Source organism: Macrotis lagotis, chromosome 5, assembly GCF_037893015.1.
Source record: "Macrotis lagotis isolate mMagLag1 chromosome 5, bilby.v1.9.chrom.fasta, whole genome shotgun sequence".
In the NCBI taxonomy this organism is placed as follows: domain Eukaryota; kingdom Metazoa; phylum Chordata; class Mammalia; order Peramelemorphia; family Peramelidae; genus Macrotis; species Macrotis lagotis.
In genome coordinates, this window is record NC_133662.1 from 99360105 (window position 1) to 99387390 (window position 27286).

Genomic DNA, 27286 nt, shown 5'->3' on the forward strand with positions numbered 1-27286 from the left:
ATTGCTTAAATTAGGATATGTAGAAAAAAATCACTATTACAAAATAGGCAGAAGTTGCTGAGAGTTTTTGTTATTATGTTTTACAACTTAGGAATCTATAAAAAGAAAAATATAGATAATATTCATTATCATATTCATTGTTTAAAACATGAACCAATTTAAGAACTAAATGGCAGTCATGTTAGTCTTTAAAAAGATCTGACATTTGTATTTCTAGCATATATCAACATTATAGTATATATTCTCATAATTCATTTCTATGTTGAACTTTCACACTTGAAAGGAATTCCTCTTTTAGGAGGAAAGTGGGTGGGTTAGGAATTGAGTGGTTTCTCAGAAAGTATTGGTTTATAGTTTTGAAGATTTGCCTTTTGGGGTCTTCAATTTTTTTATGATGAATAATTAAATCTTTATTAACCTCAAAGGTAGCTTGTTTAAAATCTGAAATAACAACATTGACTACCTTAACACTTCTGTGCTTTTAAGATATCATACAGCTTTTCAGCTAAAAAGTGCATTTTTGTATTTTAAGGACATTTAAAGACGTAAAGTCCTTATTCGTTTTACTTTTTTTTAAAGGATGCATTACTCTGAGAAAGTTGTATCACCTTAGCTGGAGCTGCAAACTCTCCTACTAGAAATACAGATATTTAGGTAGGATCCAAAATATTCCACCAGAAAACTACTAGAAACTTAGAGAACACTTACAAGGATGGCAAAGATGTTTCATGTTGTTCAAGCTAAGCTGAGATCTTCTGCCTCCTATAAATAACCAATATATTGTCAAAAAAAAAACAAGAAACGTGAACATGAATTATAGAAGCACTTGGAGTTTGTCACCTAAATCCAAGCATCATTTGCTCTCTTCTTTTTTTTTTTGTATTGTGCTCCCAGGCAAGTTGAGAAACTAGTGATCAAATAGATTCCACTTACCTTATCTTTAGCATTAAAATAAAAGAAACAACAAAACCAATGTGTAAAGGGAAATCTTCTAGTCAGGAGTTGTAATCAAGAGATGTCCTTCATAAGTTTTTTAAAGACCACTTTCATTCTATTCCATAAAAATAAGTGATAGAAAGTGAACGTGAATTTCAAAACCTTTTATAAGCCTAAACATGAGTTAGACTATCAGTATTTCCTCTGATAGTTTTGGAATACATTCCTTCTCCCCACCCCCACCCCCAACTTTAACGGCTTCTAAGTAATAGTGGCTTCGACCTAGCTAATCACTTATTAAAATTTATGAATTGATCTTAATAGAACTGTATGAACCCTAGTCAATCTTTAGGGAAGGGCTTTTGTTGAAAAACCAAAAAGGATCCCCCCCCCCCCCCAAACAAACACGACTTATTTCCTACAACACAAGGGTGCTCAGATCAGTTGCATAAGAGATATTGAGAAAGCTGTCTGGCAGCCAGCCTTAAGAGGAGAGCAGCTATCTCAATTTTTCTCACTTAATCTTGGCTTCACGTCAGAAGCTGTGCAGCAGTGCAGTAGAATAGAAGCCTAGCAAAGAGCCCTTTGTACGGTGACTGTTGCTATGTCTCGATATCTCCGCGATTTTCCAGGCTGGATTCCCTATTGATTTTCCTCCTCCTTTGCTTCCTCAGGCTTACCCGACTGGACATTGTGTGTGTGTGTGTTTTGGATTTCTCAAGGATTCTCCCCGACTAACATGGATGTCCCACCATTCCTTGCAGTTGAAGGTTGCTCCTTGGCGCAGTGAGTGAAGAACATGCAGGGACTGCTAATGGGTTTGGGCAGCGTAGACTCGCTCCTCTCTCTGTGACCATGCCGTGATCGTGTCTGAGGGCCCTCAGTCTACGTATTCTCATTCTTACCCTACCGGGGAGCCTGACGCTTAAAAGGGGAAGTAGGTGCAGCGCGTGTGTGCATAGAAACACCATGAAGATTATTTCCCCGATTCTAAGTAACCCAGTCTTCAGGTGCACCATTAGACTCCTTCTCTGCTTACTGTGGATTGGATATTCTCAAGGAACCACACATGTATTAAGATTTGGTAAGATTTCCCATCCCTGTTTGTTGTACGTTAGCAAAGCTCCGCCGTAGCAGCCCAATGTAAATACGCATGTTTATCTCTGAAAGGGGGTTCTCCTCAGTCTGATAGATGTTCCCCAGTCTCTGGAGACTTACACTGAACCTCGCTAGTTTCTGTCTTCCTCCCCAATCCCGACTTAATGCCTTAACCCCAGGCAGCAGGATCGAAGGACTGTATATTTACGTGTTGGAGCTAGAATATCTCAAAAATGATGATAATTGTGCGGAAAGTGACTGGCAGCTTTGCCTGTCTAACCCCCCCCCCCCCCCCCCCAGGTCTCTGGCTGCAGAGCGATCAGCCCTTGTGTTGATTTCTTGTACTGGGCGTTTATTTTCATAGCGGTGGAAAGTCGAGTTCTGTTATTAGCTGATTAGTTAAAATTTGGCAACTAGTTCGTAAGTTCCCAGTTTCCCCACGTTCCTCGCTAAGAACTTGGAGTGCCCCGGGCAGAATCACATAAGACATTGTCAAGAGTATTAAGCTGTGTGTGTGGTTTTTTTTAATTTTTAAATTCCTCTTTGGAAATAAAACGTTGGTATTTCTTTAAGATTTTTAGCCCCAGGCTTGCAAACAGGGAGGAAAAATATTTAAACGTTGAAAGTTGAGCTTTTCCGATGAATCAGTATGAACTAGCCCCTGTTAAGTGAACTGAGCGATGTATCTGTGAATGTGTGTATGTGTGAGTTACTTGTTCTTTTTTTCCCCTCCCGCACCTTCAGCCCATCCCACTCCAACAGTATTTAACTGAGGAGAAATAATATTATAATGCTTGCACCCTAACCTCACATGAAACAGGGGCTTCAAAAACAATAGAGGAGTGAGTGGAGATTACAGGGAATCTTTATGTCCATCCATGAAATTAGGGTATTCCTTAAATTCATATTAAAATCTGAATGTAAAACTTTTTTAGGTGAAATGCTTGGAGAGAGAGATATTTACTTAGATGAAATAAAGTGTGATCAATGTACAACAACACTTCAATGACCACGTTGTTGTTGTAGAAGAGAGTAGCACTAGTCCCGGAAAGTTCCCCAAGGAAGATCTGAGTATAATATGGAAGAAACCAAGATATTATGTTCACACAATTAATCTGCTTTTGATAATTTAAGATGATTTATGTCAGACTGAGTATGAAAACAAATGTAATCTATTATGAAGGGGGGGGAAACACAGAAAGTTACTCAGACAAATTTATGCTGGAAAGTAGCTACATATATCTCTTAGAATCTTAAAACAAACAAACAAAAAAAAGCGGATAATGGATTGGTAAAAGTCTGACATTTCCCATTAGACACAGGGTGGGGAGACATTCATTTCATAATGTCCAAAAGCATCTTTCTTATTCCATAAAGTTGAAAAGATTGACAAGTATTTAAAGAATCATTATCGATCTTGTGTGTTGAATTTCTGAATTTGCTTCCTTCTTAATATAAGGTGATGTGTAAGTTACAACTTAGAAACAACCATCCTTAGGAATGTTTATTTCTTTGGGCATGATTAAACAGGTCTTATACCACTGCAGGGTTGTGTGTACACTGATTGGGTCCTGTAGCATTACTCATTAGAGCAGGCAGGGGAAGTATTCAAAGTCTTGTGCCTTCCAGGTCGTTGTTTGAGTTGTTGTGATTATTTGGAAAATAAATTGAAGCATATGCATGTGTGTGTGTGTGTGTGTGTGTGTGTGTGTGTGTGTGTGTGTGTCTGTGTGTGTGTGTGTGTGTATGTGTGTGTGTATGTATTTAGGGTATGTTTGGTAAAGACTTGCAGTGTGCAAACTCAGAAGGTTTAATTATTGCTGCTCTGATCTTACAGCATGTATTTGCTGAATCATTAAATTGCTACATTCGCTGATCATTTCATATCTTCATATTAAAAAATCTTGGCTGTTGTAACAGAATCATGTAGTGGCTGTCCAAAAGAGCTGACACTTTAAAATAAAATGCATTCTTTGTAGACCACATATATTGAATGCACTGGTGAGACTTATCTCAATACCTTTATACTTGAATACTAAGAATGAGTGGCAAAGGGTCTATCTAGATTAATTTCCTTCCAAATGGGGATCAAGATCTTTCCCCCATACTTCCAGTGATGAATTGGATTGTCTGTGTTCTTAACTTTTCCCAGTTATGTGCATCAATCTGGCTTTTCTCAACTGCTGTCTTTAACTTGGCAGGTAAAGAAGCACCTACTTACATATAAAGGAGATTTTGTTCCCTTTTGAAGAGAAATATGTCTTTAGGAATAAAGAGGATCTACATGTGGGTAAAGAAGCTAGTAAGATTATTTTGAACTTTCCAGCTTATTTTTTTAAGTAATACTAGCTCAACTCTTCCTTCTGTTTTCTCTCAGATAGTGGTTAAGGAAAATGAACTGGAATTAGAGTTTAGGGAAGGTTTCTTTTTTCATACCCAAACTTCAAATAATGCCTGCAAGTTCAGCTGCCTCAGTGAGGCTGCCTGCCTGGGTGATAGTGATCTTCCTGCCTAGTCTAAGCCTGCTGAATTGAGAGATTCTCCCTTTAGGAAGAGGTAGGCAACATGCCAGCCTCCGCTTTTGCTTCTCAGCCAGCAATACTATGGCAACGAGAGAGAGAGAGAGAGAGAGAGAGAGAGAGAGAGAGAGAGAGAGAGAGAGAGAGAGAGAGAGAGAGCTGAGAGCTGGCAAAGTCCTCCAACCCCCTCATTCCTCCGGTGGAAATTAACCATCATGGATTTGGTATTGTCCTTCCTACTGTTCCCATTATTGTGGTGACTTGATACTGAATCCTCCTTTCATCATCTACTGCTTCCACACAGTCTTGTCTGAGATGTGTTGAAACCAACAATAACAAAGAGCAGCCACCTGCTCGGAGTGTGTCTGCCACTCGATTAATTCCATCTCCTCCTTCCTTTCTCCTTGCTTTTCCTCCCACACCCACTTTTAGCACACACACACACACACACACACACACACACACACACACACATACACACATAGACTTTTAGGCTGAGTGAATGTAGATTCAAGAGGTAGATGGAGTTCATCACCATGAAGTCTAGAAGGATAAAGTAAAACTTCTTGGAACAAGCTTTGGAGAGCCAGAATAAAGAATTCCTCCAAGATGCCCATTTAACTTTTTTGTGTATAGCAGGAGTTGAAATATTGGCCCATAAGGGTAGGGACATGCTTTTCAAAGGGTCTCTGGACATATGGTGACCTCCTCACTGACATTTAAGCAAAATCGGATTACACAGAAACACAGATTCCCAATGAAGACTCAGTCAGCATGCCAAAGTATTCTCCCAGAATTCAGAAAGAGTCTGAAGTCTATTCATGTATGATATCTTGTCAGAGGCATTTGCAAGAAATTTAAAGCTAATAGGCTAATGCTTAGTGTTTTCTCTCCCTTCTCATCCCTTACCTTGTTTTAAGTTAATCTTTTAATTTGTTGTTGTTATTGAGGGTATATGTGAGTATGTGAAGGTATTGCTGTATCCCCTCCTGAGGAGTAGACCCAAAGGGCTAGTGGGGGTGGCTACAGCCAGCAAGATCAGCTTGACTGACAATTCAGCTGTCTTAGGTCTGTATGTCTGACTCATACACATTCTTCAAAGCAAAAGGCTGCTTTTAGACAGAAAGCTGGTAGACTAAATGAAACAGAAGACAGGCTGGTGTAGACCATGTGCCTCTCTAATGTCCTGAATTACTCTTGAGTCTATTGTTAATTACTTGCTTTTAGCCTTCAATAGTTGTCATTCGATACTTTTACATTTTTATTTTTGGACTCTATGGGTCAACAATTGTGCATTGCAAAAGCACTATATTTGGATATAGAGGACCTACTTTTGAATCTGAACTTTGCTTGATACTGTGTCTGTTTGGGGAAAAATAATGTACTTTTTTTTACCTCTGTTTCCCTTTTTATAAAGTGACCTCTAAGATCCTTTCAGTTTAAGAACTATGATTCAATAAGAGGTACAATTTTTCTAGACCTTGACACTCAGAATGTAGTAGGCTATAGGCTCTCATTGTTTTAGTCCTTGACTATCATATTTTCTGTTTTCTCATTGAGCTTACCTGCCAAAGTGTTGCCCTCACAAAAGATTCACTAAGAGATTTGGAAGGAGCCACTGATGAAAATAACAGGAAGACTTCATTTCCCCTCACTGTCTGATGGCCTTCATGGAAGCTTAGCACATTTTGGAAGGACTAGCTTATAACAATCTGTGATTTATTTCAGAGAGAACTATCTTAAAGGTTTGTAGCAGAGTGAGAATATAAACATATCTCCAACAGGGTGTAGAGACAGTCTGAGCTCCTGCAGGAAGGAACCTTATCTTATCCATCTTTAAATTTCCATCTCCTAAAATTGTGCTCTGCATATTATAGACTCTCAATAAAGATTTCTTTAGTTAAGTTTACTTTTAGATGATCCTGGAAGTGAATTTATGAGCAATAAATTCAACCAATATTTTCAATAAAATGCTAATATGGTTTCTCAGAAATCTTCCCAATAGATAAAAGAATTTTAGACTATTTTCTCTTGAACTTCATTTCATCTTAGTTTTACTTTTTTTCCCAAGTATACCAATGTAGTAATAATTTTCTGTAGAAGGGCTCTCCTTTCAAATCTAGGAGCAAGCCCTACTTTGGCTTAGTTCACAGACAACTTCTTTTGGCATAATGGAATCATGTCTTATTCAGGTCAGCAGACATCATGAAAACAATGCATCCTCCATAAAAGGATACCCTTGCTGGGTTATAGAAAACGTGTGCAGATATAATAATTAGGAAACGCATCTCTGAACCATGAATAGAATGGCTAAATTCAAAGATCTTTTCTCTCCTCTCTTCTGCTTCCACTTCTCTCTCTCTCTCTCTCTCTCTCTCTCTCTGTGCCTCTGTTTCTATCTCTCTCTCTCTTGTCTCTTTGTGTCTGTCTCTCTGTTTCTGTCTCTGCTTCTTTGTCTCTCTGTCTGTCTCTCTGTCTCTGTCTCTCTCTGTCTCTGTGTGTGTGTGTGTGTGTCTCTCTCTCACTCACTCACTCTCTCATTGTTTGAAAGGAAGGAAGGAGAACCTAGTGATGAATAGTCTTAAATTGTGCAGTGAGGCAGGGACTCTGAGAACACATTTGAAATTGAACTCTGGAAATTAAGTGAATGAAACCTTTTCAAGAAAAATAAACAAAAAAACTTCTCAGCGCAATTCTTGCTGAGTGAAAAAAATGTAATATCTCTTAATTGAGGTAGATTTTTTTAAGAAAACAGTTTTGAAATATATATTCTTGCTCTTGATGTAGCATGCCCATCCCAACACAAACATAATAAAAAATCTTTTCTGGATTTCTGAGGTTCTATTTCAGAAATGGGCAGGGATTTTTATGTGAGAAAATATTTCTTCAGTGTGATTTTAGCTTTTGAGTTTAATTCCAGTAATCACCATAATGTGCTCATTGGCTCAAATCTCAAATGATTCTCTTTCAACATTTACCCAGCAGAAGAAAGTTAATTTGAACTGCTTCCATAGACAAAGAAGTCAAATGCCATCCATAATTCTGGTCAAAGCTTTGGCTACAAGATTCTTTACAGAGTTGCTCACCAATAGTGAAGACATTAGGACTATGATATAATCTTTAATGTCAAATGATCTTAACAAGTTTTCTGTAGAAATACTCTGGTTTTGGAGAAATAGTATTTTGCAGTAGGTATTGCATATCTAAGTTCTAGGTTTAAATTAGTCTTCTGGTTTTTTTTAATCTTCATTGCTAATACACCTCTTTTTGAATACTTTTACCCTAAAATTTTAGTGTCTATTTTTACATCTTTAGAAACAGCAATTTTTGGACTTTCTACATAGTTTACTTAAGTCATGCATATACTATATTACTCATGTGCTATGTGAGGATTCCAGAAGTATTCTTTTCTGAGTTTTTGAAGCAATTTCAGGTATTATAAAACGGAAGTGTTGGATGCTTTTTGAGTTACTAAAGCCATACCTTACCTTCCTTCAATTTGTATCGCATTTCTCTGGGTGGTGGTAGAGCTCAGAATGCATTTTAAACCCTAAATCTTTGGATAAAGGGGAAGGTCAAAAGCCCCAGGAAAGGAAAGGAGGTGAGAATCATTGATATTGACTGGTCTAGATTAAACACTGAAGAAGAAGATTTCAATTTGATAACGTCATAGCCCTTCCTGTTTTTCTTTGCTGCTTCTGCTGACAATTTTGTAAGGTAATTAAATTGGCTGATTGAAGTCACAGTGGTCATGGGGCGATAAAGACCATTTGGATTTAATGGAATTTTAAAACAACAGTGCACTGCACACAACTCTTACAGAACAAGAATTTTAATGGCCCATTCAGGGTGCTGACTAAATAGAAAGTCCTTAACAAGTTTAATTGAAAGGGCAAACCAGATTAGCACTCTATAGTCTTTATGACTGAAGATTGGGGAATTAAAATTATCCCTTTAAAAGACTCATTATTGCATTATCAAGATTTAATGTAGGTTAAGTAAGCTTTCTTCATTCTTTCATAATGTACTGTAGACCTAGGTTTAGGACCAAGTTGCTCTGAGGAATTATGTGTGGTCAACTGTCATAATGAATGGAATGATAGGTAGATCTTATTTTAAAAGCGCCACCTCCCCATCCAAAGGGGTTAAAAACTGATGGACAATTTATAGAGGATGTTAAGGGTATGTATTGCTAATGTATACCTTCTTTTCTGTTCTTGAAGATAACTATTTTGCTTTTCTTCTTAACATTTAGACATTCATTGGTTTTTAAGAGAGAAAAGAAAACGGTGAAGAGTAGATGATATCAGACCTTTAACAACTGTTCTGCTTTTGCTGTTTTAATGTCTTCATGGGTATTTGATTTATTTTGTATGATCTCTTTGCTGCTTCCTCTACTTTCTCTTAACCCAAATTGTATATAACTTAGTAAATTTAGTTATATAATTACTTTATATAATTCATGTAATCAAATGTGATTTATCAGATATAAAAAATATCTATTTCTGAATTGGCTAATAATAAAATTGATTATTATTAGTTCTAGAAGTCAACAGAGAATGAATTATTCACTGGAGCAGGGGTAGAAATTGTGTAAAATCTCTACAAGTCTTGTAAGGTAAAGGGTACTAACAAGAAAAGTATATTTGCCCCTGATCAAAAATTTTAAGAAGAATCAATTATTTTAAGTGATATATTCCTTACCTGAATAAACTCCCTACCTAATAGCACATTACTCTGTTTCTAGTCCCTGTTTCAGATATCTCATTTTTCCCCATTCTTTCTGGCTAGGAGTATTCATGCAGACCCTTCTAGCAGTCTAACATCTGGAATCCCATTGGAGTATATCTTCCAATTTTGCCTTCTAAAGTCAATGTTTCCCCCCTCAACATACAGCCATAAAATATATCTGTTGCCTCTTTTCCTTCTTAGTTAAGATTTAGGAAATAGTTAGCTATTTTAACAAGCTAAACTGCTAGTATGTAGTAATGGGAGAAAGAAAAGACTCTCTCTCTACCCTTTCAATTAATAAATGAACATTTAAACAGTGGTTAAATTATTTTCAAAATAATAGCAAAGTTTTATTGCAATTCAATACATTTGGTTTATGAAATGTTTATTAGGCACTTAATATATGTAAAGCATTTTTTTAACTAAAATAGTGACTATTCTGGTAGAAATTTCATATCAGACTGAACAGACTAGTGCTCCTTGATAGGCTTTCAGAGAAGATGTGTTTGTATGCTGGGGCTTTAGTTGTAAGTAGCAGTCTAGTATTCTGAAAATCAATTCTTCAGTGTTATGCAGTTATTTTCCCTTTATATCATGAATTCAATACATTATTTGTTGCCCATTATACTTAATGAAAATTAAATATTAAATCAAAGCATTAAGTTGGAAATGTAGCTCATAGAGTCAAAGGATTCAGAAGATGTAAGAGAAGCCCTTAGAAATCATTTATACCAAGCCTAGACTGGTTAAATGACTCACTTAATTGACAAGGTAGTAACAAAATCAAGATTCAATTACAAGACCTTTGAGTCTGAGTATTTTATGCTTTCTACTCTACTACACTTCCTCTCCAATCAATTATCCACATTAATGCCAAAAAAAGTTTTTGTCTACCAAAATGTCCTCCATAGTTCATAGTTTCCTGCACAACAAAGTACAAGCTCCTTATCCTAATAATCAGGGTTTTCCTCAACCAGACATTAAATGACCATTTCCAACACAATCACACAATGTCCTTTCTTGCTGTCTTTCTTTTAGACAACCTAGACTACTCTCTACTTCTCTTCTTCCTGTCCTTTTCTGTTCTTTTTACCTTTCCTCAAGATACCCCCATCACTCTCTCTCTCTCTCTCTCTCTCTCTCTCTCTCTATATATATATATATATATATATATATATATATGTATATGTATATGTATATATATACAAAGAATTTGTTCCCAATAAATCTCTAATTTTTAAAATTTGCCTTTCCTTCAAGCCTTAACTAAATATTCATCTCTCCCACTTCTCTGTGCTCTTCCTTACACTAATTTTCAGATGTGAAATTATGTTTTGTATTTTCAATTCATTAATTTTGCTACACTTCATTTCTTTTAACTTTTCATTTTGCATATTAAATTTGTAGTTTTCAACATATATCAAAATGATGGAGTATTTTTATTTAAAATAGTAAAATTAAAATTGTAAAGGAGGAAAGACCAGGACTTAGTACTGAGTTTTTCCATCCCAAATATCTTTTAAAGTATAAGGTCTACATATTTTCTTTGAGATGCTACTTCAGCAGCACCTGTGGAAATTTCTGGAAAATTCCTAACTCTTCTAACTCATTCTCAAACTCCAGTTCAATTTTGCTCCTGATCTGGCTGATCTGGCTGCCTCAAGGTCCTCCCTTCAGTATCCCTGGGATTTGACTCCAGTTTTAGATGACCCTACCAATATCTTTGACTCCTCTAAGAGCAGAGGAATTTTGACCACAAACTTACTTTATTATTGGTTCTTAAACAAATTGTTTGCCCTATAGAAAATGATTATGCAACAGCTTTTAATCTGATTTGCAAATAGGAACTGAATGGAAAACTTAGTCCCAGTACATCTAGTCCCAAGTTCCCAGGACAAGACCGAAAGGCTTGTAACTGTAAAGAGTTTTATAATTGTACTACATTATTATAGTTATTATTTGGTATCCTAAGGTAGTTTGGTTTCAACAGGTAGGCAGAAGCAGCTTTCTGTGCATTTTTCTTTTTTTTAACTGTTATTTTTCCACTTTCTCAAATGATGAGTTATAATCCTGGAACAATTTTAATTAGGAGAATTGGAAAAATATTTTTTAAAGATAATATGAATGAAACATGGAAAACATTTAAAACCTCTTTCTATGAAGTCACAAATTGTTTTGAACTGAGGGAAAAAAGACAAAATTATTAAATGCTATTCTGCTTTTTTTTAAATGTCAACTTCTCATTTGAGTTCAAATTGCAAGTGAAAGAGATCATCTAATTCACTGGTGACAAACTGAAATAGAAAGAGAACCCTGAAGAGTGCATATTAACTTAGAAAAACCACAGGTAAGCATTATCTATGTTAGTTTTGTTTTTGTTTTGTTAAAAAAAATTCCCAATTACATTTTAATCTGATTCAGGAAGCATTTGGTAGTTTTGAAGGCATCTAGTCCAAAACTGAAAGGCAAACATAATTCCTGGGAAGTCATTTATCTATATATAATTTGTAAAATGCACATTGACATTTGAAAAAATTGTCATTGCTACCAAACACAGTCAATAACTGTCCTCAAATTTGGCTGAGTAAATGCTTCCATTGAAGAGTCAACAATAATTTCAAGCCATTGGAAGTCCTTCATAAATGTCTGTAGATAATATTGGCAAAGACTCCTTGTAATCTGTTACTTAGAGTCAAGATTTGCCCAAAGCCTGCTCAAAAATTCCAGTTTTTGCTTGCTGCATACAAGGCTATAGGAACATGTGCTGTGTTGTTTTTCTTTTCTTTCTCCTTTCCCCATCTCTCCACAATGCCCAGAAAAAATGATAATAGAGTCTTATAATGTTAGAGTTAGAAGAAATCTTAAAAATTATTTAGTCCAAATGCCTCATTTTATTCATGAGAAAATTGAGGACTCGAGAAGGAAAGTGACTTGTTCAACATTACACATCAAGTTAAGTTGCAGATACAAGAATCAAAAATAAATGCTCTGATTCCAAAATCAATCTTTCTATATCACCCATTTGCTTTCTTGCTAATGATTATTTACAATTATTTTAAAGTCAGTTTACCCAAATTGAAAGAGAGTTGAATTCGCTGTCTCCATGTAAAACTTTCTGGAAAAGGACCCTTTGTTTTAGAAAATTCTCCATTAAATAGAACTTGATGAGAAACCCACTCTCTTCTCTCTTCTTAAAGTCCCTTATCTACTAGGGTTGCTCAGGTTATGTTTGCACTAGCTCCACTAAAACACAGCAGGATCCTTTATTTCTGGACAGTAGAGTAGTTTTTGAGTTTCACTTTCTCCTTCTTAATTGGGAATGATCTGTTGTAAAAATGCCCACAGATAGTCAAGTGTTAATTGCCCCAATTGTGTGAGTAGCTAGTCACTCATCTTCTCCTACAGTCCTTGCTTTGCAATATTGCACCTCTTCCTCTGTCTCATAGCCCTTTTTGCCAGGAAGTAATGCAAAGCCTCTTCCACACAGTTCCTGCTTCAGCCCTAGAGTCTGAAGGGTTCTAATCAAGGTTTTCTTAGTAAATTTCCCCCCTCAATTTTAAAAAGGGATTTGAACCTGATTTAAAGAAAAAAAATAAAGAGATCACTGAGAAAACATAAAGAAATCAGTATTTATATAGTAGAAAAAGTATACAACATGGGAGAGTGAAAAGATGATTTTGCTACTTTTTAGTAGGGCAACTTCAGACAAGTGTCTTACTCATCCTATTTTGTAAAATGCAGAAGTTGATGCTTGTATGAATGTTATCATATGACACAAGTAATATATTTAATGTGTTTCAAAAATTTCTGTTATTTCAATATCATTTATATTATCCTGTTCTGTTTGAAGACTGGTCATAAAGTTATGTGGAATTTGATTCTTTTCTTCTCCCCAGAAGTAATTCCATTAGGCACTTTGTGACACAGTATGAAATCTTTAACACCACTATATTGCCCTTTGGTAAATTATTATAGTAGGACATGAAACAGGTGTCTTGTGTTATGAAGAAATTGGAATTGGTCCAAGTCCTCACCTCATAGACAGTACCTTCTGAGGGGCTTACTCTTATCTTTTATAATAGAAATAATGGATTATGGCTCCTCTTACAACCTTTCTAGGCTACAGCTTTTGAACATAGACAGCACCTTATTTCCTTGTTCCTATGATGGATTGAAAACATTAGTGCTTATGAGAGGTAGTGAGGTATGGGCAGGCAGGGGAATGAGGATTAAAATGTCAAATGAAGTGTCTTCCAGTGGCAAAGGATTCATAGAAGGCACCGGTACCCTCTGCATCTTGACTCCCTTGGCAAACTCCAGGTGCATTACTTGTCATTCTTATTATCATACCTGATGTTTAATTATTTTCTAAAGGGAAGTTGAGTTGTTGGGCTCTTAGATAATTAAATTGAACTTCAAAAACCATTTCCACATGCCAATTAACATTTTAATGGGTTAGTCTTTAGGGTGTGGTAGGAGGTGTGTTTTCCCATACTAAGAGCACATGTGTTTCTACATAGTTAAATGTGCATTCATATACACAATTATACATGTACTTAAATATATTTAAAACAGACAGAGATATCTGAAAACTCAAAGGCTCCAATGGATCTATGATTTCATTGATATGGGCAGTTCTTCTAGTAATGCGAATCTCATCTCATTCACATCTGTGAATCCTGTATAGTTCATATTCCTGTCATCTCATGAATTTTTCATAATTTTTCAAAACTAGGACCTTTTCTCTAGTTCTCTTGGCCTTTTAAGGATACTAATGACAAATGCAAACTGTACATTATTTATTCCTTCAACTTATCCCATTCATAACCCTTCATACATTTCTTAGATGACAAATATTGTGAATATATGAATTAGTTTTAAAAATAAAACTCTTTAAGATTAATTACCTAGCTGTGTGGCCTTGGGCAAGCCACTTAACCCCATTGCCTTACAAAAACCTAATAAAAAAAAAGATTACATAAAATCACCACAAAATAATATTTAGAATACATTTAGGCTATAGCAAGAATGGTTTCCAGGTTGTAGTAATTTGAGGAATTGTATTTTTATCTATTTCTTCTCTTCTACCTTCTTTCTCACCCAAAATGTTATAGGAACCAAGTACCTAGTAAGCTGATCAGTGACTCATTAATAAAACAAAAGAGCAAGAGGTTGGTTGTTGCTAAAAGAGATATATGGTCATATTTATGGTAGAATTATAACTTGGTAAGTCTGATATTCTTATGTGATCTGGGTATTTATGGAAACATCTCACTTATACATAATAAAACTGTATATGATAACTCTGTGGTACTTTTCACTGTCACTAAGGACTAAGGTATAGTCGTGGAGCTATTCCCTCCACCTATTTCACTTACTCTTCTAACTGGCCTTGATATCTATTTTAAAATCTTTTGTGGCATCACTTATTCTTCCTTTCCCACTTGAAGTTACTCATAATTTCAGTTTAATAGTTACAACTTAGTGTTGTGGAAAGAGTATCTCAGTTGGAGTCTATATTGAGGTTCTGCTTTTGCTACTTATTAGTTTTGTGACCTTGGGCAAGTCATTCAAACTTTAATTTTTTCCTATAAGATGAATCTGATACTTACTCTTCCTATATAAGAAAGAACTCTCTCCACTAAATGTGAGCTGATATTCTAGTTGACTTGATTTCACTTATATAAAAATTTTGAAATAAGAGGGCTGGAGGGATAGAGAAGGAAAAACAGCAAGATTTTCCTGAGCCAGTGTCTTTCTTTGAAAGACCAATGTTTATTATGTTATTATACAAGCAAGATTAATCAATAAGTGCCAAAGGATTTTTAAGAGGACACTAAAATTTTGATTGCTTGAATCCCAGAACCTAGTTTTTCAAATTAGCATACAGTGACTTAAAGGTTGTGTGCAAAATGGAGGGATGTCTGTCAAATATATTTATGCTATTTATCAGTTGGTTCTCAGGAAGGTATCTTTATCTTAAGGTTAACCACATTGGTTTAAGAGAAGTGGACGCCAGTAATAATAGCAGTAGCTATTGATGAGGTCCAATAGAATACAACTTTTTGAAAAGCGTAGTATTTTTGGTGCCTGCTTGAATTAGGAATAATTGAAACACTTCTGGGACATCCAGTCAGAAATTAAATCTAATAGTTTTTTCCTATTATCCCTCCTAACATAAGTCTAGTATTTCTACTGGCATCCAAATTTCTTTTCTTTTTTTTTTAATTTTTAGTCTTTGAGTCTTTAGCAGATAAAAAAAATTCCATTGTTATAAAGGAATCTGTTTCCCAACTTTATAGTTCTCTTGTTATTTAGAACCAGATTAGAAAAGGAAGAGTATATTAAAGATCGTCTTTCAAATGATTATCTGAGGATCCTTATCCTTAGGCTCCCTTGTATATCAGACCTAGAAGTCTCAGAATTCTGATGTCTACAAATAATTTTTAGATTTTTATATTGATGGATTTTTGTTATTATATTTTATATTTATATTTATATTACCTTCATTTTCAAATACACCTAGAATGTTTTAAAAAAAATAGATGTGTGAGAGCAATTCATCAGAACTAACTAAAATATCAACAGAATCCATCAATATGCACTGTTTTACCTCCATAGTCGCAATTTCCATAAAGAAAGGAGGTGAATTTTCTACTTCAGGGGCCAACTTTGCTCATTGTAATTACACAACTTTCAATTTTGTTTTATTTTGTGGCTCATTCCATTCACATTTTAATCATTTTGTATATTGTTTCATGATTCTGTCAAGGAAGGGCACTTTTACCTCAGTCCATAGAATCTTTGAAAGCTTCTGGCAATCTGATAAAATCTATGGACCCCTTCTCAGAATAATATTTTTAAATACATAAAACAAAATGTACAACACAAGATCATATAGTTATAATAAATGAAATATCATTATACTTGCATTTATATATACTTATATAAATATATCTGTATATATATACATATTTGTATACATGTGTACACAAGTGCATAGACTCTAGATTAAGAACATTCTTTTTCAGTAAGGTGTCCTTCTGTATGGAGGCACAATGTTAATAAGAAACTATGGGTTGAAATGACATTTGATGTAAAGTGACTCAATATCAATTTCACTTGAGTCCAATTTATTTTTAAGAAGTGAAAAAGATTCCCATTACCTTACAACAATGTTCTTTCATGAGCTGTCTTCTACTATGAAAATATCTTGTATCCACCATAGATTTTAAGAAGATAATGATCTTTTTGAGTATCCATATAAGGGGGAGCATGATAAAATGGAAAGAAGCACCTTGGACTTGAATTTGAATACTGGTATTACCATATAATAGATATGTAATCTTGAATGAGACATCATTTTTGAACTTCATTCACCCTTTTTCAGAAAAATTCTACCCTGTTAAGAGTTATGCTTTTATGCTCCACAGATCTCTAAATTTCTCTTTTCAACAGTAGGTATTCCCATCAATTGTGCAAGTTATAGTTCATTGATCCTTTCCCATTCTGTGCCACTCTGGCTCCTATCATTTCATAAAAAAGGGATGAGGAACCTTCATCCCAAGACCATATTTGTTTGGCATTTCCAAGGCATCCACAGGCAGAACATAAAATTCAATGAGTCTAATAGCTTTTTAGGGGTGAATTAATATTAATTAATTAATTAATTATTGAACAAATATAACCCATGAATAATGTTATAAATAAAAAAAAAATCACCCTTGGTAGAAAAAACGTTCCCTTCCCCTCCTATAACCTTCTAGGATAGAGGAAGAGAATGGATTCATTCACCCCCTGGAGGATTCTTTGCTTAGGGACTTCTAGAGGTAGAGATGTATCCCTAAGATATTACTGCATATCTACTACTACATTTCTTTGATAAATCCTTTGAATCAGTTTTGTGATCAACAATAGCCATGCTTCAATTCAATTCAGTTGAGTTCAATTCAATCCAATAGAATTTTTGAAAGTATAGTAACATCCTATGTCCTTGAGTTGCAAAAGCAAAGATCAAAATAGCCTGAATCTTAAAAAGCCATGTGACAGTGGATAGAGAACTGGCTTGAGAATTGGAAAGAAGTAGGTTCACGACTTGTCTGTCATCAAAGATGTATGATCTTGGACCAGTCACATAATTTCAAAGTGCTCCCAGGAAACTGTCTTATAGAACTGTGTTGGAGGTTATTCCTCAAACCAGACTCCTAATTTGTACCTCAGTCACTGTGTAGAACCACCTCTGACTTTTATTATTCTCTATTGTAAGAGCTAAAAATACAGGGTCTCTCAGGACTATAGGAATCAGAACTACATCTAGGTTTATTTCTTGAACTAATTGGGACTGTTTAGTCCTGGTTCCTTCTTTTACTGGGGCTGGGTCCAGATAGAATCATTATTTGAGAGAGCTCTCATTTTCACTACTTCCTAAAACTGTTGCCAGTTCACATGATATTTTTGTCTTCTCACTTATTGCTTTCCTTTCCCTATTGCTTTCTCTTAAAACCAATCTCTCCACCCCAAACCCAAACTTTAATTTTCTTAAAATATTAATAATCCATAGAAATAAATTCCCTCAAATAGCTCTATTTGAGCCACTTATGTCAGAAAGTTTGCAAATAAAAGTCAAATAGATACCTACTTTATTACCTTTTTTTCTCTCAACAAGTTCTCTAAGCAAACTGAGGCAATCTAAATAGGAGTAAAAATAGAGTATACTTCTTTCAATTGGTAACAATTTATGAAAGGATTTGACAGAAAAATTTAATGATGGAAATAAACCTTGAAGTTATTGTACTAGGGAAGGTGCTCAGGAGAATGCTCCATGGCAATTTGGCTTTTAAGTACCGATGGCACTTTTTATTACATTAAAAAGGTTGCTCCTCTTGCTTAATATGAATTAAACTCCCAAATGTAATGCACAGCTTGTTTTATTGGAAATAATTCAGATACCAAAACAGCAACATTTTGTATATGCTAGAAAGCCAAGCCAAATGTGAGCCTTGCATAGGGAAGAAAAATCCCACTTCAGAGAATTTAGAAGAATGCTTCTCATAATCTGAGCATCTTTTTTCATCCCAAATTAATAAAACCATATTTCCCTTGCTTTTTCTGAAGGGGAAGAGAATCTAAAAGGTTATTAGATAAAATAATCCAAGTTGCCCTCAGTCTTATATTATTTACCTGAAGTTAGCATTTGAGTTATTCTCATCTCATCACCTGAAAGACAATTTTGTTTTTCTCCCCAGTCTTTCACAAATTCCCAGAGTAAGTTCAGATATTACATGAATAATTCATCCTACTCACTACACATTACAGCACTTAACCAAAGCAACTATCAGAGCTCTTCTCCTCAGGGAAGCTAATTTGTGGCATTATTACTGTCCTGATTTTGGTATGTTTAGGGGGTTGGTGACCTAACTGAAGAAGTCCTCCTTTCTCTTTTTATGGTGCTTTTAGAGGGAACTCTTCTAGCTTAAAGTTGTATCATATCTTCTTAGTGGGGAATATTTCTACATTTTCATATTTCCTTTTTCCATTTAGATTTATAGTTTTAAAATGGCACTTGAATATAAACTCAAGCTCTGCTTGCCAGGTGAAGGCTTGTGAATGTCCATCTTCCTTCTAGAAATCAAAGCAAATGACTATAGGGTCAAATATGTTTCTAGCTGAATTACTAAACACTGAAACATGCCCTGGAAAACTAATGATGTGAATGTATTTTAAAAGTATATTATGTAGAATATGAATCCCCTAGTTCTGTTTGTAGAAGTCTATTAATGAAATATTTTTGGTTCTATTTTTACTCTATATTTGCTAAGATATATACAAGTCAGGAACTGTTGTCTTAGACTCCACTTTTCTTTCAGTTCTAATTCATTATGGTAGAAAGATTCTCAGAGCAACTACATGGCACAGTGGTTAGAGTTCCAGGCCTGGAGACAGAAAATTAATGTTTAAATCTGGCCTCAGAAACTTACTAGCTGTGTGATCCTAGACAAGTCATTTAACCCTGTTTGCCTCAGGTCCTCATCATTTATATAAGGGGGAGAAGGAAATCACAAATCACTCTAGCATCTCTGTCAAGAAAGTCTCAGATGGGATCATGGAAAATGAGACATTAGTGAAAATGACTGAACAACAATAGGAAAGGCTCTCTAATGGTTAAACTCTTTCTCTTTTAATACTTACTAAAACAGAAGTGAGAACACAATTTTGGCTATAATAATGACCAGAAAACATCAAAGATTCCTACTTTTTTGGTTTTATCCATTAATGCCAAATAATGCTGGGTTTCTAAGTCTTTCAAAACTGATTCTCTTTACCATTGTCTTATAAAAAGTGAAGGAGATGGTTTCAGAAGACTTGTCTGACTGTTGTGTAGAGAAATGAGCAGAACTAGGAGAACACTCTATATAGCAAAAGCAATATTGTAAAGAAAATCAGCTTTGAAAGACTTAGTAACTTTCAGTGACACAAAACCCAGCAATTCCAAAAGAATCATTCCATCCATCACCAGATAGAGAACTGATAGATATAGGGTACAGACTGAAGCATAGATTGTTCTGCTTATGCAAATCTTCTCAGGTTTTTCTAAAAACTTGACCAGAACTTAGTCTTGAGGAAACATGAAATTCTAAGGAGTTGAACAAAGGCCCAGAGAATAAATGAAATATCATATGTGAAAAACAGCAATTCTCCTAGTATGTTTGAATCATGGAGTCCAGCTAATGTATAAGACTGAAAAGGGAGGGAAAGGCCAGATTATGAAAATCATCAAATGTCAAAGAGAAGATTTTATAATTGATCCTTAAGACAATAGTGAGTCACTAGAACGTATTGAGTAGAGGAATAACTCAGTCATATCTATATTACAGAAAAAGTGACTCACTAAAAATTAATCTATTCTGAATGAATTTAATTGAACTAGTATAATGAACAGAGCAGCCCAGGTCTGAACTTTTTATATGTTCCAGAAAAAAAAGTAATGATATGATTTGGGAGATTAGGTATATTATGCTGAATACTTGTTATAAAGAACCAGTGAATTTTTCAATCAATCAATCAATTGATCTACTAAATATTTATTGAAGATATGATTCATAACTGAAAAACTAGTGTCATTTATATGCTGATGTAGAAATTCTTTGAATGATATGATAGAACTCAGAAATGCTATGTGAGCAGGCATTCAAAGAAATATTTGAAAATGCTTGTGTTTTATATATACATACATATATATATGCATATATGTATATATGTGTGTACATATCTATATATGTAAAGATGATGTTCAAAAAGTAACACTATGAGTCCCATTTTGCTGAATATGTCAGGTTCAAATCAGACTCATATATAAACTTCCAAATTCTAATGTGTAAAGCAAGATAATCTATCTGTGTAGTATTCATATATACAACATGAGTATTTCAACCCTTCATTTGAAAAAATAACATTTATTGGATTTTGTGAAGAATCACATATAGTTTTGTTTATACAATGTTTTGTTCTGAACACTTTTTAAATGGTTTAGAGGAAAGGGAAACATAGCTACTTTAAGGAGTAAGTTCTTACCAAAAGCATGTTATATCTCTCAATTTTGAGATATTTCAAAACTATGAGGCACAGAGTTAAAATCTAGTAGTTAGAACTCTCATAGGCTAATTATGACTTTTGAAAAGAAATTTAAAGATAATTACATTTGGACAGTGTAATGGGCAGTTGCTGACAATCAGGAATGCATTTCTTTTGAATAATATATGGTAATAGGTAGAACAGATGGTTCCAGAAGTTATTAAAATGTTTTGGAGGAAGCTCTGAAGGTGATAAACAGAAAATATTAGGAATAGTTTAAGGATGCAAGATAGATTTTGTGGTTTGGGTACTCCCTCCACTGATACAGGTCACTACTTCTATCTAAATTACAGGATGATATTCAAGAGTGGCTGTGACTGAGGAATTCTTGACCTAATGGCCCACTGGCAATGATTTTTTTCCTGCACTTAACTAGCTAGGCTAGTTCTTGAATTTCAAACTATTACTCTTATGCTACATTTTTTTCTCAAAATTGTCATATTTCATAGAACCTGTCATATGTTGTCTTCAATACCGTATGGTAACCACTGAACTATGATGAATGATGAGGCTATAATGGAAGTCTCTAGGCATAAATTTAATAATAATACTAGCTAATATTCATTTATGTAGCACTTTAAGATTTGCAAAGTGTTTTATAGCTGTCATCTCATTTTATTCTCAAACAACCCTGAGAAGTAGTTATTATTACAGATGAGGGAACTGATACAAGTAGAGGTGAAGTGACTTGCCCAAGCTCCCACATCTAGCACATATCTGAGGCTGGATTTCAATTCAAGTTTTCTTGACTGCAGATCTGTTCTACTCTCTTCAATACCAGCTCATTCTATTAGGGAACAGGTAGGGAAATGTGCATTTATAAAGTGCCAACTATGTTCCAGCTCTACATTAAGCACTTTATTATTCTATTTAGTTAGTGAAAAGAGTACTTAATTTTTGAAGTTCCTATTTCTTTTATTCCATTCCTGTTTTGAGGTACTATTTTGTTTATAAGTAGAAAGCAGAAGTCATATATGTGTTTCTTTGTTAATAAAAAATTATTTTAAGGGAATACAATTCAGTACATTACTTCACAATTTCAGTTTCCCACTCATGAAAAAAATTTCTATGTTGGTCTTAAGCTATCTCTAAAAGATACCTATTGGTACCCACTTAAAATATTGATTAATGTATAGAAAAATTCAGGCACTAGTCCAGGAGTAAACTGTAGTCAGCTTTAATTGGTTTTCAAGTCATTGTTAAATTGTTCCATTATCAATGTTAGCATGTACACCTTGGAAACTGGCATGTACACCTTGGAAACTGGTAGGCACTAAAAATTAGGGCTTGATTGATTGTTTTGTGGATTGTCTAGACCAGATGCTTCAAACATGTAGTCCACAATAATCTACAGTGTGACTTGAACTAAATTAAAATTGGGAAATATTTAACAAAACAAACAAAACTATAGTAATATATACATATTGGTTTGTGAATTTTTATATCAATAAATAGTTTGCAGGAATCTTTATTTATGGTTTGTTTTTCTTTAGTCATTTAGTTGTGTCTGACTCTCCATGACCTCATGGATGTTATCCATAGAGGATTTTTTTGGTAAAGCTACTGGATTGATTTGCCATTTCCTTCTCCAATGTGTCGCCTTTTAAAGATGAGGAACTGAGGCAATTAGGGATTAAATTATTTGTCAATAATTGCACAGATATTAAGTATTTGAGGTCAAATTTTAACTCAGATCTTTCTGACTCCAGGTCTGCTCCTCTATCTACTATACCACCTAACTACTCCTTTATGTATGGTTAGTTCCACCCTAACCCCATTTCTATTTAAGTGTGATACTATTCATATCAGATTTAAGGAAATGGCCAAAGACTAGTTTAATAACTCTTTGGACATTCCAGATTGCTCTCCAAAATGGTTGGATCAGTTCACAATTCCACCAAAAATAAATAAGTGTAACAATTTTTCTACATCCCCTCCAACATTGTTGCTTTCCCCTCTATCTTTTTAGTCAATCTGGTAGGCATAAAATGGTATCTCAAAATTCTTTTAATTTTCATCTCTCTCTCTAACCAATAATGAGTTAGAACTTTTTTATGTGACTATCAATTTTTTTGATTTCTTCTTTGGAAAACTACTCGTTTATATACTTTAACCATTTATCAATTGGGGAATGTCTTCTAAGTTTGACAAAACTCTTTCTGTGCATTAGATTATGGGATCTTTATCTGAGAAATTATCTATAAATTTTCCCCCAGTTTTCTGCTTTCCTTCTGATCTTGTTACATTTGTTTTATTTGTATAAACTCTTTTCAATTTAATATAATCAAAATGATGTAATTTATACTTAAGTTTGCTCACTATCTCTTTTTGTCAGAAGTTGTTCACCTATTCATAAGACTGATCAGCAAAATGTTCTATGTTCTTTTAATTTTTTGGCAAAATCTCTTTTTGTATCTAGGTCATATATCCATTTTAACCTTGTCTTGGTAAATGGTGTAAGATATTGGTTTATGACTAGTTTCTGCAATACTTGGCACTTACTAAGAATTGAATAAATTTTTGTTCCCTTTCCTCTACCTCCATTTTGCTAACAAATCCTGTTTTTTTTAGGTTTTTGCAAGGCAAATGGAGTTAAGTGGCTTGCCCAAGGCCACACAGCTAGGTAATTATTAAGTGTCTGAGGTCAAATTTGAACTCAGGTGCTCCTGACTCCAGGGCCAGTGCTCTATTTACTATTCCACCTAGCGGCCCCAAGTCCTGTGGTTTTTAACCTTAATAATATCTCTTATTTAGGTCTTTTCTCTCTGATACTGCCGGTACCCTACTTCAGGCTCTGATCACTTTATGCCTGAACTATTATAAAAAAAACTGTAAACACATTCCATATCCCTGCTTCCTAACTTTGCCACCTTCCTTCAAAGACCCAACTTATATTGTTTTCTATAGAAAGACTTCCCAACCCCACTGAGTTCTAGTGCATTCCATTTTAAATTATTTTAATTATTTCCTATTTATCTTGGATATAGATTGTATTTATCTTGTGTAATTTGTTTCTACTCCCCATCTCCCACTTTAGATTGTGAGTTTGTTGAGAGCAGGGACTTTCTCTCTCTTTTTTTGTTTCCATATTTCTTAGTATTGTGCCTAGCACAGAGTTGGTACTTAATTCTTACTATGTAACTGATTGAATGACTTCTTAGTCCCCTTGTCTCTTCTAGTTAACCTTGAAACTGTTTTCTTTTTTCTGTTTTCTTTTCTTTATAAAAATATGTTTATTTATTTCATCAAATATTTCCCAATTACATGTAAAAATGTTAACATTAATTTTTTTCTAATTCTTAACTTCCTCTACTTCCTTCTCATCACTCCCTCACCTCTTGAGAAGGCAAGCAATATGATATCAATTATGTATATGAAGTCATCTAAAACATGAAACTGTTTTTTTAAATGTACTGGTAGGACCATTTCACTCTTCCCTCTCCAATCTGAGAAACTCCAGTGGTTCCCTATCACCTCCAGCACCAAATATAAACTCCTGTTTGACATTCAAAACCCTTCATTATCTGTCCCCTTCCAACTTTTCCAGTCTTCTTATGCCTAACCTCCCCCACCCCAGATCCTCCTCCAGGTAATCATCCCCCTCCAGGTATAGTATTCTATGATACAGGCTTCCTTTCTGTTCCTAGAACTAGATATTTATCCTAACTCTGGGCAATCCAATGGGAGCTATCTCCCATCCTATAATTCTCTTTTTTCTTATCTCTTTCTCATGGACTTCTTGGCTTTCTTCAAATCCTAGCTAAAATCCTCACCTTCTACAAGAAGTCTTTCTAGGCCCCTTTCCCCTTAGTAAAAGTGGTTTCCATCTATTGATTATTTCAAATTTATCTTGTAAATATCTTGTTGTACATGTTTTTATCTCTTTCATTAGATTATAAGCTCAGGTACTGACTACAGGTACTGAACTGATTTTTTTAATTTCACTTTTTTTCCACAGTACTTTGCATAGTCCCTGACAGATGCTTATAAATTCCTGTTGACTAATTTATTCTCTCTCTGATTAAGATTAATGTCCCAATCTTCCTTCTATGATATAAATATCAGATCTGATTATTGAAGGGATCACCTGCTAAAAGTTCTTTTTTGTTATTTATTGTGCTCAAATCCTTAGGACTTTTAGGTTAAAAAATATCAATGATGCATTGAAATAATATTCTGAAATTCTTAGTTCAGAATATTTTTAAACATAATTCATGCTTTGAATCAATGGTTCCTTACCACCTCTCCAGACTTTTGATATACTACTCAGTTCCATAATGGATTGAGCACTGAATTTAGAGTCAGAAAAACCTGAATTTGATTCTGTCTCAGACACTTTCTAGCTGTGTGATCCTAAGCAACAGCCTAGCCTCACTGCACCTTCATAAACACTTCTGCATATGGAGTGTTTGAATTTGAAAGCCTCTAAGGTCCCTTTCACCAACAAATAACCATTTTTGCACACCTTGACAATAGGTATGTGAGACAATCAATTAACTAAGTATCACTTATGGACCTACTACATGCAGGCACTGTTTTAGACACTGGGAAAACTAAGACAAAAATGAAATAATACTCCTGAGGAGCTTGCATTCTATCAATAGGATTGGAATAGGGAGAAAATTGGAGTGGGAAGAAGTATTTACAGTATTACAGTATGGTAATAAAAACATATGCTACTGGAAAAGTCAAGGGTGGATGTGGAAAAAAGTCACGAACAGAGAATTTTCAGGTAAATGATAATGTAAAAGAAATGAAAGAGGAGGTAGATTCAAAAATAACCATAAATATATGCTATAGAAGACAAGGGAGATCGTGACACTACAGATAGAACTAGTGAAGTCAAAGAAAAGTAGGAATGAAGAAAAATTAAGATCTAGATTTTGGAGAGACTGGATTTTAATTGCCCTTGGAATCCAGCTGGGGATATATTTTGCAGACTATTGAGAATGAAGATGTGAAGCTCAGAAGAGAGCTCAAGTCTTTAGTTATCTACAGATGCACTAGTTGAAAAAAATTGTCACATGAATGAATGAGATTGCCAAAAGATGGCAAGTAAAGCAAGAAAGGAAGAGGAACGTCAAAAGACCTTTGAGTAGCACCAATAGTAAGAAATTGGAAAGGCATGAAGATGTGTGGATTTAGAGCTAGAATTACAGAGGTCATCCACTCCAACTCATTCATTTCACAAATGAAGAATTTGAGACCTTGAGAGGTTAAATGACTTGCTTTTGGTCACATAGGTATAAATAGTGGAACTGAGGATGAGAACCTGATTCCTTTAATTCTGGATCTAACATTTTTTTCTTATTGTATCACATTGTTTCTCTGGTTAAGGAGTCCAAGAAGTGGAGAGGAAGGAAATATTGGTTAGCATAATGTAATGTCTCTGAAACCAAAGAAGGAGAAAACAACTAGGGAAGGAATTGTCTATAGTGCTGAAAAGTGCAGGAAATGTCAAGGATGAAACCTGAAGGAAATAAGCATAGGATTGGGTTATTAGTTTTAATAGAATGATTGCTGTAGACATCTCATTGCTTTGAGAGTGAGTTGTGAGAAGGTAGAGACATTATTTCTGGGTATTTTTGTCAAGAAGTTTAGCTCTGAAAGAGATGAGATAATGACTGTTCAGGAGGGGCAAGGAAAAGCTTTTGAAACTGGAAACATCATTTTTGAAAGCATATTAAAAGGAGTCAATGGAGGGGGAATATTGAAGATCCATAGTGGATTTTGTCTTCTAAAAGAAATGGGACGACTGATGGAGAAAAGATGAAACAGTAGTGATGGTTAGATGGAGGAGTTGATGATTAAAAAATAGGGACTAGATCATGTGTTATAAGCATGGAAAGTGAGTGAATAGTTGGCAATTGGAGGAAAGAAGAAAGGATTTGGAATAGTAATAGTGGGAAATGAGATAGTAGAAGGGTAGTTGATCAGTAGCAAGAATCTAGGTGAGGTTAGAAACATGAATTATTGTATTGGGTACATATCATGACTTGTTATAGTGATGGTCTGTAGCTCAGGAACAGAAGCAAAGAAATAGGATAGAAGGATATTCAGAGCTCAGGAAGAACAGAAGATCAGAGAAACAAGAAAATCTGGAGTAATAACTAGTGAAAAAGTAAAGTGACCCAGGGGAGGCTAGGTGGCGTAATGGATAAAGCACTGGCCTTGGAGTCAGGAGTACCTGTGTTCAAATCTGGTCTCAGACACTTAATAATGACCTAGCTGTGTGGCCTTGGGCAAGCCACTTAGCTCCATTTGCCTTGCAAAAACCAAAAAATAGAAAAGTAAAGTGACCCCCATCTTAACTATGTTTTTATATCCATTTTGTAATTTCAGACTTTAAACTTGGTAGCTAAGGAGAACCT

General features: G+C 34.8%; 1 protein-coding gene across 1 annotated transcript in view; it reads left to right on the forward strand.

Moving 5' to 3' along the window:
- Positions 1-1372: 1372 nt before the first annotated feature.
- Positions 1373-27286, forward strand: part of GRIK2 (glutamate ionotropic receptor kainate type subunit 2) — an 851151-nt gene continuing 825237 nt past the window's right edge. Inside the window, exon 1 of the mRNA XM_074187246.1 lies at positions 1373-2020. Coding sequence (XP_074043347.1) covers positions 1906-2020 — 115 coding nt within the window. The 5' untranslated portion in view covers positions 1373-1905. The remainder of the gene's footprint in view (positions 2021-27286) is intronic.